Genomic DNA, 12,826 nt, shown 5'->3' on the forward strand with positions numbered 1-12,826 from the left:
GGATTACTTCATATGTCATACAGATGCACGTCGATTTGTTTTGTGATACGATCCAATATGGCCGCCAGGCGGCCATTTTATTACGATTTTTTCATGTACAGAGCCATAACTCAGACATGTTTCAACCGATTTTATTCAAAGTTGTACAAGGACATTGACCAATGTCATAGATATGCACGTCATTTTGTTTTGTGATACGATCCAATATGGCCACCAGGCGGCCATTTTATTACGATTTTTTCATGTACAGAGCCATAACTCAGACATGTTTCAACCGATTTTATTCAAAGTTGGTACAAGGACATTGACCAATGTCATAGATATGCACATCAATTTGTTTTGTGATACAATCCAATATGGCCGCCAGGCGGCCATTTTATTACGATTTTTTCATGTACAGAGCCATAACTCAGACATGTTTCAACCGATTTTATCAAACGTTGGTACAAGGACATTGACCAATGTCATAGATATGCATGTCGATTTGTTTTGTGATACAATCCAATATGGCCGCCAGGCGGCCATTTTATTACAATATTTTCATATACAGTGCCATAACTCAGACATGTTTTAACCGATTTTATTCAAAGTTGGTACAAGGACATTGACCAATGTCATAGATATGCATGTCAATTTGTTTTGTGATACAATCCAATATGGCTGCTGTGTGGCCATTTTATTACGATTTTTTCATATGCAGAGGCATAACTCAGGCATATCTCAACCGATTTTATTCAAAGTTGGTACAAGGACATTGACCTATGTCTTACATATGTACATCAATTTGTTATGTGATACGATCCAATATGGCCGCTAGGCAGCCATTTTATTACGATATTTTCATGTACAGAGCAATAACTCAGACATGTTTCAACGGATTTTATTCAAAGTTGGTACAAGGAGATTGACTAATGTCATACATATGCATGTCAATTTGTTATGTAATACGATCCAATATGGCTGCCTTGCGGCCATTTTATTACGATTTTCTCCTGTCGAGGGCCATAATACCGTACTCTAAGGCATATCTTAACCGATTTTATTCAAAGTTGGTACAAGGACATTAATCTATGTCATACATATGTATGTCAATTTGTTTCTTGATATGATCCAATATGGCTGCATGGCAGCCATTTTGTTACAATTTTTTCGTGTCCTTAGCCAAAACTTGGGCATGTCTCAATTAATGAAGAGGACTCTATCCTCTTAGGACATGTAATCAAAGTACCCATTAACAAGTGGGGACTGTGTCATCAACGATGACTTGTATTTTAATGGCTTGTTTATATCATTGCCTTTTTTATGATGTAATTACAGCAAGAGTTAGAAGAAAGGGCTGCCAAACCACCAGAGCCAGAAAAATCTCCATCACCAGAACCCATTGCCATAGAAACAAAACATCAGAGTGTTGTGCAAATCATTTATGCTGAAAACCGGGTAAGTCTTTGTCAGTGTTTGCAGCATCCTATCTGTAGATGGTTCAAATTATGAAAAAGTTTGTGATAATGATTGTAATGATATTGATAATGATGATGATGACGATAGTGATGATGATGATGATGATGATGATGATGATGATGATGATGATGATTATGTTTATTGTACTGTCAGTGTAAGGCAGAGATGTATGAAAAAAGCTTAAATGAGTAATGCTAAACTGAAATCGTAATAACAATTATTTCATTTGACGATTAATGTTTATTAACAGAGAAAAGCTGAAGAAGCACACAACATGCTTGCACACCTTGGACCTAAAATAGAATTTGTAAGTAGATCATCCAGATTTGTAGTTGGATAAGTCGATCTCATTGTCAAAATAGTTTGACTGCCTGTCATGCTTTTGGATTTTTTTATCATTATGAAATCCTTTAGACAATTGACTTATTCTATTCAGTTGATGCAAACTGTGGGATCAAATGGAGTTTTTGTAGTTTTGTAAGTGTGGTACAATAACAGCAAAAAAGTCTTGTGTTTTGGTATTTTTAACTGAACAGTTAAAATTCTATTCAGTTTGTAAATTTTGAATCATAAGAGTGTTGGTAAAGGAGAGACGTGATTCAGACTTGTCAAGATCCATAGAGCAAACACTGTCCAGGCATTTGTGAAAACTGAGTAATTTCTGTCGACTCAGCTGACTGTGTTTCCAATTCTTTTACAGCCCATGTACAATCAACCCTCTGATAGTGAACAGTACCAAGAAAACATCAAAACGTAAGTTAGAAATCCCCATGAAAATATCTTTTGGGCAGTCATAGTAGATTATTATCAATGAATAGAGTGGAGCACTCACAGTTCATTCATTCATAAAAGAGATAGTCTACATAGAGATTAAATGTATGATTTAATCAAAAGTCTACATAGAGATTAAATGTATGATTTAATCAAAAGACTACATAGAGATTAAATGTACGATTTAATCAAAAGTCTACATAGAGATTAAATGTATGATTTAATCAAAAGTATAACTGATGTTTGGATGTTGCTAAAAAATTTCCAATATTGGTATTAAATCAAACAGGAAATTTAATTGTGAAAGTCTTTTTGCACTGCTGTCTTTTTCAGAAACATGGAAATGAGGAAAAAATTAATATTGTATTTCAAACGACGTAATCATGCCAGAAAATTGAGGGTAAGTCTTGTAGGCTGTGATCTTATGGAAGCTTTTATTGTAGCATATGGATTGAAGTTCTTCAATTTCGTTTTTGTTGTGCTATCGTGTTGAGGTCAAAGGTCACAATACCCTAGGACCACATTGCTTTGTAGAAGTATTTTGTGTATTATTTTCTTCAGGACTTTTGAACAACAAAGGTTAAGGCAGTGTGCGCCTCAAAAGTGAAAGACTTAAACATTTGCTCAAACTTTCCTCAAAGAATATTTCAATCACTCTCTTTCTAAATCAAGAAAAAAGCTGGGGTCCCCGTACAAATGTTGGAACTAGAGAAACAAATTACAAGATTTACCGATATTTGAAATTCAAAATGGCCACTATCCCTTGTTTAACTCTATGGAGAAGAATAAAATTTTCGATTTTCAAAACACTAGGCAGGTGACAAGTTTCTTACACTAAGAGCTTTACAATAAAGTGAAGCCCCACAAGTGGTACATCAGAAAAGAATGAAAAAACTTTGAGAGTCTGAACATCTGTCCCCGAGGTATGTTCTACCTTAACTGAGTGATTGTTATAAAACTTAAGCTAAATGAACATTGGTTTCATATAATCAGAGTCTGACCAAAGTTGTACCTTTTTTGTTTTAGGAACGTTACTTATGTGAACGCTATGATCAGCTGTATGAAGCTTGGGAGAAAAGAATGGAAAGAATTGAAAACAGTGCCAAGAGGAGGTTGGTACAGACTTGAATATCTTTGATTATTCATCAGTGTCTATACATAAACTCTGAAATGCTTCAGTCTTTATGCAGTCATTTATTCCCAGAGTGTTTCATTTAGCATGGCTAGTTTTATATTTGTAAAATTTCATAGACATTCTTGTAATTTTTTCATCATTTTTCATAATCTTTGAAATTAATAATTCTGAGTGAAAATGTGATATTAGATGTCCTTTAACCCTTTTCCTGCCAAGTCGGTGAAAATCCGCTTGAAATTCGGTGTAGCCAGAATCTAAGCACTGGTGACCGTTATTCTACCAACCCGGTGGAAATCGGGCCCTTTTTGGGTACCCCCTTTCCTGCCAAGTCGACGGCACTACATTTTGCTATCCCCTATGCGTTTAGGGGTCATCCGAGGACAGGTTTTCTGACAAGGAACGCCTTTTCCCCTCGAAATGGGTTCGCAGGGAGTCGATAGACAGGGAAAGGTGCAGAAACCTGTCCGCCAGTCCCCCACACCTAGGGGGGCTGTTTTTTTTTACCGCTTTTTAGCGGACTTGGCAGGATAGCATGGTGACGTTTTCTGGCGGAGTTGGACGTACTTGGCTGCCTGGCACTATAGAGATTGCTGCCGAACTTGACCAACTCGGCAATGCTAATCTAGAAGGCTACCTCTTGCAAACGACTTGGCAGATGGTGCCGATGGTACGAGACGAAAGTCACTTATTCAGTTGTGCGTGACTGAAAATGAGAACGTATTTTTGACAGGACGGCTCGACTTGTTCCTCCGACTCGGAAATACCATTACAAACTGGTGTCCGACGTACTAAGCTGGGCTTCAGCTCTGCAAGTTCAAGCCAGGCAACGTCCTTCACCGTGCCATTCAATGGACGTGGCTTTGGATTTTTTATTTATTCCATCGTCCAAAGTATTGGCTCTGGTTTGCAGGCAAATGTATCCTCTTGCCGACGCATTGGTAACTACGTACGCTGTTTGCGTACAGAGAATTCAAAAGGGGACATAAGGTCAATGCTACGGGGATACCGCCTGCACTTAGCAGGGATTGCTTTTGTTATGCAAACCAGCTAGCAGTACAATGGCCGCCAGGCATGTTGACACGTCGATGGCTAGAACATGGAAGCATATTGCGTTGTACCCGTGCATCGCAAAAGTGAGACTGACGACTTGGGTGAAGTGACTGGTTATCACTGGTTAGCTGCAGCCTAAGCCATGACGGTACAAACCCGTACCTGACTGAGGACCACTCGATTAAGTCGGTAATGAACGGTAACACTCATAAGCCAACTCCCAATGAGCTGGCTAAACTACGTGGAGCTGTGCTTCAATGGCTCAGCCATGTCGTTAATACAACGGCAAAAACGTAGTTTTTGTGCTACACTGCCAAGTCGTTGAAGGTACGTATTCAATTGACCCTACCCTGGGGAAACAGGACAGGTTTGCCAGTGCTGCCGCAACCCTAGCACGACCCCCAGGGTCTCTGACTAACAGAGGAGTGAGGTGATGTTTGTGCTTAGTGGACGTGCGCAATACTGAAGGAGTTTATTCCGAAAAAATAAACATGAAACGGCAATAAAATGACGCACTCCCAGGGGCAAACAAAGCCGGTGACCTCAATTTTTTTCTGCAGTAACCCTTGAGCTCCTTCCCCTGTCTACGGGCAGGTAGAAATTATTGAAGTCTAACATGTATAAGTACGGCTAAAACAACCCTGAAAATGGGCGATTTCTGCCAAAATGCCTGGCAGCATAAGATGCAGGAGAGCCAATCTTTTGCAGGCACATATTATGGGGCGGTTTTCTACTGACTTGGCAGGATAACGGACAAGAGTGCTGGGCAGGAAAAGGGTTAATGGGTTTTAATCACAACACCGGTGTTGTCAAAGTCTATACATTTGAATATTGCGTTATCCTTGCAGTATGCTCAAACCAGAGACCAGAGGTAAACGAACAATGATTTGTTATGGCACAGATATGTCATTGAGCTCAACATGATGCTGTGCATATCTGTAGGTGTGACTTAAGGATGAGTGGCAACTTAGCAGGTGTGAGGAATGTACAGTGTACAGTAATTGTCTTTTAAAGCTATCACACTGACAATAATATGCTTTGTTTATTGATTTGTAACAGAGCGAAAGATGCCAGAGTGCGTGAATTTTATGAGAAACAGTTTCCAGAAATCAGGAAACAGAGGGAACAACAGGATAGATTTACCAGGTAGGAGACATCGTCATAGAAATTAAAAAATTGAAAATACTGTGTCAAGGAAATGTAAGAATTGAAAATACGACATCTCTATCTTTCAGCATTTATGTTATGGTTTGTGTGACAGCTTGGCACTAAATTACTGTAAACCTGAAATTTATGTGTATCATGCTCAAAAATTATCTAAAACATTACCGAAAATCCATCGTTGGAAGATCACCTGAAGAAGAGCTGGAATTAAGCAAGGAATATTAATTATTGTCTTATGGTATGATTGACAAATTTTGAATTGATGACTGTTTCTGTCCCTAAAAGCAGAGCTGGTGGACGTAGTAATTGGGGTAACATTGCACGCAGTGATGCTGAGTTGGCAGAGATTGTGGATGGACTAAGTGAACAAGAGGCACATGAACGCCATGTGAGAACTCTGGCCGTAGTGCCACCAATGTTGTACGATGCAGAACAGAAACGAATCAAGTTTATCAACAAAAATGGTAAGATAGTTCTAAATTTATGAAACATGAATTCTATTCAACTTCACCTAAAGACCGCTAGTATGATTTTGATCAAGTGTAGTGATAACACCCTGAAAGGCATGAAGTAAATTACAACTGTAATCACCTTTCCCACTGGTATAAACACATGGCAGCCAACACGGCTGCACCACTCTGAACACCGAGTGGAGACTTCAATAAAGTTTGTGAATTTATCAGACCTGTTTCTTGAATACCGGTCAGCTTTTGTAATTGGAGATTTTTGTATGCTGATTCATCTTTTTATCAGCAAAATCTATCTATGGCTTTAGAGTATGCCTCTGATTCGGTTTAGGTGATGGAAGTACCGCCCTCTTGTGGCAAAGCAGTGTAACCTTTTGTTTTCACAGGTCATTAACATTGTCGCTTTTCACCACAGGTCTCATTGAAGATCCAATGAAAGAGTACAAAGACAGACAGCTACTGAATCTGTGGACAGAATCAGAAAAACTTATCTTCAAAGAGAAGTTTATCCAGTACCCTAAAAACTTTCAAATGATTGCATCCTTCCTTGACAGAAAGGTAAATATCGTCTGTTCATTTACATATGTATGTGCATGCTAAATGAAATGTCAGCTGGCGATTAATTATTCATGCAGAATAAAGAGTGATTTGAATAGTTTGGTACCACATGTATTGTTGATGATACTATTAGATTTCTTATAATTTTGTGGGTTTTTTTAACTCATTTTGCACAGGTAGCAAACTATTTCGCTAACTAGGAGTGCTTCAGTCAATTTCTTTTACCAGTCTAGGAATTTACAAATTTTGAAAGATGTTGTACAGATGGCAAAGTCAAGTCAATTATGGCAAAATTTACCCCCATATGTGCATTTATCACATTTGTTATTCCTTTTTTTTTCTGTTTATTTATCATTCAGAATATTAGTTTCTATTTATTTATCATTCTCAGTATGACATTGTCTGTTTATTTATTATTCAAAATATTAGTTTCTATTTATGTATCATTCTCAGTATGACATTGTCTGTTTATTTATCATTCAAAATATTAGATTCTATTTATTTTTCATTCTCAGTATGACATTGTCGGTTTATTTATCATTCAGAGCATTGCAGACTGTGTTCTGTTCTATTACACTACAAAGAAGAATGAAAATTACAAACAACTGTCAAGGAAAGCCACAGTAAAGAAGGGTGGTCGATTCCGCGGCAAAGGTATCCGCTCCGTGGATGATGATGACAAAGACAGCGATAACCAGTAAGTTATAAATAGTCACCACTGTTGATTACATATGCCGTAGACTGTTTTGTATCAAGGTTGCACAAAGATCATTATGCTGTAGCTAATTGCAAATAATGTTGTTTTTCTGTCCTGTTTTTATATTGTATTCTCATAGAAATATGTTACAGGATAGACTTGGTTTGGATTCAAATTATGATTAATCATTGCCAGAAACTCAGAATAGTATCATTCATGTATTCCCATCTATGTTCCACAATATACTTACTAGTTTTAAAACATTTAGTTTGTGGAATTTTCATCAATATACAGACCTGTGCTTCATTAAAAAATATTCTTAGACAGTGTCTGCAAGGAAACACATTTGTACTGCTGCTGTATCTTGTGACTGTAGAGTTCATATGAAATTCACTCCATTTCCTGACTGACATTTGGTGTACCTCATTTTATTGATTGCTCGGATAGATTTTAAAATCAAAACCATAAGGCTGCGTTCACAAAAAATGGTTAGGGGGGGGGGGCTGGAGGAATTCAGGGGGGGATTCGAAAATTTTTGGGGTAGTGGAGGGGGGGGACTTGAAAATTTTGCTCTACCTGTAGGGGGGGGACTTGAAATTTTTGGGTCCCTTTTGAGTTTTACATTTTCCAATTCCAAGTTTTTGTAGGTAATTCAATGAAAAATGAATACCATTTTTTATGTCATCAAAATGTTGTAATGTTAGTAATAATTTAACAAAATCTAGAACCATTTTGTCACATTTCATGACTTTTATCTCGAAAAAAAATCTTAATGTGTTATTTGTCGTAAAAACAAACTTGAGCCTCGTAACAGGGCAGAAGCTGCAACTGTTAATGATTTCTGCAATATTTCTATGCAATATAACAACTACAGTTTCTTGCTATCTCCCTACAGCATGCTCAAACACACAATATTTAGTTTTTCGACAAAGCCTGTATATATAAATATAAATATGTATTTGGTGATAATTTAATTGGAGTCCAGACTGACAGTCAGTTGTCAGTGATACAAATGCATGGTACACATACATAGGCTGTGATAGCAAGCTGAATACTGGACAATTCAACATGCTGTAGGGAGTAGAACAAGAACGTAGTTGTAAAACTGAACAAAAACATTGCCAAAATTATCAAAGTTAATACAGCTACTGCCTACGGGTAGTGTCACTATCAGATACTACCATGCTACTGCAGTGTCACTGTCACTGCATACCTGAACAGTGACAGAGACAGCTCTGACTCTGATGTACATGGTAGTTGAAGAAGAGTTTTGGTCAAATGACACTCATGACAGTGAAACTCACTTGTACACAAGATCAGGCCAGAGAGCAACAAAGGAAGAAAACATAGAAATGTTTGAATTCTGGCATATGAGAATAATCAAATATTAAAGGAAAAAGATTGGGTCACCATGCTTGATTTTCTAAATTTTCACACTCTTATTATAAAATGATACAGAGGTAAAACTTTGAATAGTAAAGACTAAAAGAAAAAGTATGTGACCAAATGGAATTATTTATTTTTTAACCAAATTTGCAATTATCACACCCAAAATTTCAGAGATTAAAACATTTATTTGATGGAATATTTTAACCTTCCGGTATTGTCAATTTTGAGTAGCATCTAATTCATATAGGTCTTGTAGTTTTGAAACAATATTTTGGTAGGTCACTGTGCAATACGGCAATTAGCCAGAATTCACAATTTTCCTACTCTCTCATGATTGCATTTTGTGTGCTCTTCAACAGGAGCAATTGACCTGGCCAGAGTTGGGTTAACTCAAGTTGGCTTTTAGACCAATAAATCTAAAAATTAACTTATGCATTTAAAGAACTTGCCTTGGGAATATGACTATACAAGTGCTAATACAGGTAGTGTTGAACACCTGTGAGCAGAACGGCGCAATACATGTTTATTTTTTCTGCGCTCACATCCTTTACAAATATGCGGGCCTGTGATAGTTGGGGGGGGGGACTTGAAAAATTTGACCATATAGAGGGGGGGCATTTGAAATTTTTTAGGGTACTTAGGGGGGGGGTCTGAAAAAAAATAAGATTTCAATCGAGATTCCTCCAGCCCCCCCCTAATCGTTATTTGTGAACGCAGCCATAAAATTGCTTTTTCATTTAATTGTCATTAGTCAAGTGACTATTATTTTGCAACTTTCAGTGATCGCCATGACGATGATATCCATAATTTAAATCACAATCAAGACATTGATGTTGGACTCATGCCAGACAGTAAGTTATTGTTTTTGTTGTCATAGTTACTGATACCATTGGACTCTTAGCATCTAGACATTGTATGCTTGTAAACTTCAACTGTTTTTACAGTAGTAGCATCTGTGTTGATGCATCAGCTTAAATTCTTTTGGACAATCAGAAATGAAGGTTATCATCAAACTTTCACAGCAAAATGACGTGGAATAAAGTCAAATGAAGTTAATTGTCTATTTTTGCATGACAAATACACATAGCGTCAGTTGGTTGTTAATCACCATAACTAGACTGTATACATCAGTTGAATTTTTATCACCCACTAGACTTAGTGGTTAAAAGATGTGAAGGTAACTACAGAATGGCCATCATTTCATCAATAAATTTCATCTCATTTGTCACTGAATTTCACATTTTGAAGCAATGACAAGACTTGAGGTGGTGAATTTTGAGGTGGTGACTTCATTGGACTGGGATATCCAGTGTCTTTTTGTGACTTTTATCAGATCTTGTCATCACATTTGTAACTGAGTTTTACATGTATGGTTGATATTGAGCATTTGTTTTGGTTGAGGTTCAGCTACAACCTGTTCCCTGTGCAAGAATCCTCTTGATGCGTACAGTCTAAGTAGGCCTGTCAACAAGAGTAACTGTGATATGTTTGGAGTCCGAGAGAGTGAAGTCACACCAAACATGAGAGTTTGCAGCAGCTGTAGATGTAGATCTATCAGGAGAAGATATGATCAAAAGTAAGTGTTTTTCAAGTCATCAATGGGAGGGATTATCAGATAGACCTGGTGTGTGTGTGTGCGAGTGTCTGTGTATGTGCCTATGTCTGTCTGTGTCTGTGTTTGTCTGTTTCTGTGTCTGTGTGTCTGTCTGTATATCTTTGTGTATGTCTTAGGTGTTTGTGCCTGAGTGTGTGTGTGTGTGTGTGTGTGTGTGTGTGTGTGTGTGTGTGTGTGTGAGAGTGAGAGAGAGAGAGAGAGAGAGAGAGAGAGAGAGAGAGAGAGAGAGAGAGAGAGAGAGAGAGAGAGTCTCCATGAAATCAGATAGTTCTGCTTAATGTTTTTAAAAAAATGAACAAGTGACATCATAATCCAGACCACTCACTTTACAAGATTCAACAGTGGATCCTTTTGTGTAATATCAGCTCCAATGTCATACATACCATACAACAAAGTGATCCATCAATATTTGGAACAAACAGTAATTATGTATTGAAAACTCCTTGACTATTAATAGTCTTTACTGGAGGAAAGTATCCATCTTGACAACAAACAAACAACAATATTTGAATGGTTTCACTGTAACCACGTGATAGAGTCATTTGATCCACACCACTGCATTACAAACTTTTTAATTCATGAAATCCTGATTTATTCCTCTGTAGGTGTCCACTACCGACCTGTAAAACTCCAAAACGCAAAGTAAGACGATTGAAACCACTGCCGAATAAATGGTCAGAGATTGCTGATGAACAGAAGAAGGCTATCTCTGAAGAGTTAGGTAGGACAATCACAGTAGATTATTGACTGAAGAGAAATACTATGCCATGTTATGTTTTGTTACAACAGTACAGGATGTTTTTATTTACATTTTGATGTGTCACTGATGTCATTTTACTGGTCCCATTCTCCTTGTGATAGTTAAAAATGTTCTTTTAGTATTTACACACAATTAATATAAATTGCCTTCACCAATGTGTGGGTTGAGTAATGACAGAAAATATATTTACTGCCATCATTGTGTGAACAAAAAATCCGATAAACTGGTAATGAGGGTAGAGATATTATGGCACAGTGTAAGTCATTGATTTGATAATGTGTTGGCAATGTGCCAAGTATGGTGACCATTGACAGGATGTGGGTGATAGGTGTGTGTTAGTTGAGGTAGGTGCTGTAATACAGCAACACCTAGACTGATTGTGGCAGGCTGTGAAAACATATGCCTGTATGTATGTATGTTAATACTATCAGGGTAGTGTAATAGAGGGGTTTTATTGGTGGGGTGGTCGGTAGTCTGGTATGCTAGGGAGGAGATTGGGAAAATTCTGCTGCATTGTTTTACATGCAACTAGCTAAGGACATAATCTCATACTAACATGCCATTGTGTCAGCTATTTCTGGACAAAACTGTGTTTGTTGTATGAGATTTTGCTAATTTGAAAATTGTGTTAACATTTTTAGGGTCATATCCTCTTCTTAAATCTGTGAATAGCTTTGTTAAGTGAAGATATGCAATTTTTTTGTCTAGAAAGACATGGTGACATTGTTATGCTAAATTTCATTGAAAGAGTCATGTCATGTGTAATATTGTTTGCCTTTATCCAAAGGTCTTACAGATGATATCAATTGAAAGAGTCATGTCATGTTTAACATTGTTTGCCTTTATCCAAAGGTCTTACAGAGGATATCAATAAATGCTGTGCAGCTTGTTTTAATCGGATTGCAAGAAGATTAGGAAGTGAAACTGAACCACTTTCTGCCCATGAAGCTGCTGAACATGGTAAGATTTGGATAAATCTTGGTCTTTTAGCTTGCATGGTTTTATCAAATTTGCATCATTAATTTGACATTGTTTTGACCTTGCCTTGGATGTAAACAGTGTCAACAAGATGAAAAACCCTTCCACAACAGTGAAAGCTATGCAAGCCCAGTCATGTTGAGTTTTTACTGTTGTTGGGTGTTTATGTGTATGTACTGTGCACAGGGTAAACATGTTTCATAACATCTGTTGTAACTAACAGTGACATTTCCAACTAGTAGTTGAAGAGCAGGGGAAATCATGACAGTGAATACTTTGAGTATTGGTCACAATTCATGGCGTGAATTTGACATATGACAGGCAGTGTTTGTCATTGAAATTATGAATGTGTTGATAGACAGTACATGTCCCTTGTTTTTACACTTTAAATTGTATTATTGCCTCTGAGAGTGATAATTACAAGTGGATGTCTACAAAGTCTAGCTATCAAGTGTGTGTTTTGCTATTAATTGATGTCAATGTACACATTCAACATCAAATATCTTGCAGTTTACACATAATACAGTTCAATAAACTGAAGGAAACAAAATTAACAGGGTGTATTGGTGAAAAAGCCTGTGGTTGGCAAAGATTAAGTTGAGAAACAAAAAAAACAATTTTTCAGTTGAGTTTCAGAAAAGTAGAAATTACCAGTGTTTACAGTCTTGTAGTAGGAGGGCAGTATTTCATAGCGTGATATAAAGTGTACAGTGAAAAGGAGTAAAGGTCAGAGGTGAAGGGTTAAAGTGTGTACTCCAGGAGTGTTTGTGTTTGAGTGGAACTA

The 12,826-nt window shown here is 37.2% G+C and overlaps 1 protein-coding gene across 6 annotated transcripts in view; it reads left to right on the forward strand.

Moving 5' to 3' along the window:
- The window catches only part of LOC139144653 (nuclear receptor corepressor 1-like), a 68,880-nt gene that overhangs the window by 28,768 nt on the left and 27,286 nt on the right, over nucleotides 1-12,826 (forward strand). For 2 of the 6 annotated variants that reach the window (XM_070715368.1, XM_070715365.1), the window contains exons 6-18: nucleotides 1,318-1,437; nucleotides 1,709-1,765; nucleotides 2,159-2,211; nucleotides 2,563-2,629; nucleotides 3,256-3,341; nucleotides 5,474-5,560; nucleotides 5,864-6,042; nucleotides 6,461-6,603; nucleotides 7,149-7,300; nucleotides 9,470-9,540; nucleotides 10,097-10,265; nucleotides 10,910-11,025; nucleotides 11,917-12,024. In XM_070715368.1, coding sequence (XP_070571469.1) covers nucleotides 1,318-1,437; nucleotides 1,709-1,765; nucleotides 2,159-2,211; nucleotides 2,563-2,629; nucleotides 3,256-3,341; nucleotides 5,474-5,560; nucleotides 5,864-6,042; nucleotides 6,461-6,603; nucleotides 7,149-7,300; nucleotides 9,470-9,540; nucleotides 10,097-10,265; nucleotides 10,910-11,025; nucleotides 11,917-12,024 — 1,408 coding nt within the window. Of the gene's footprint in view, nucleotides 1-1,317; nucleotides 1,438-1,708; nucleotides 1,766-2,158; nucleotides 2,212-2,562; nucleotides 2,630-3,255; nucleotides 3,342-5,473; nucleotides 5,561-5,863; nucleotides 6,043-6,460; nucleotides 6,604-7,148; nucleotides 7,301-9,469; nucleotides 9,541-10,090; nucleotides 10,266-10,909; nucleotides 11,026-11,916; nucleotides 12,025-12,826 lie in introns of all 6 variants that reach the window. The other 4 variants (XM_070715363.1, XM_070715367.1, XM_070715364.1 and 1 more) reach the window with 3 other exon arrangements.

Source organism: Ptychodera flava, chromosome 12 (genome assembly GCF_041260155.1).
Source record: "Ptychodera flava strain L36383 chromosome 12, AS_Pfla_20210202, whole genome shotgun sequence".
In the NCBI taxonomy this organism is placed as follows: Eukaryota; Metazoa; Hemichordata; class Enteropneusta; family Ptychoderidae; genus Ptychodera; species Ptychodera flava.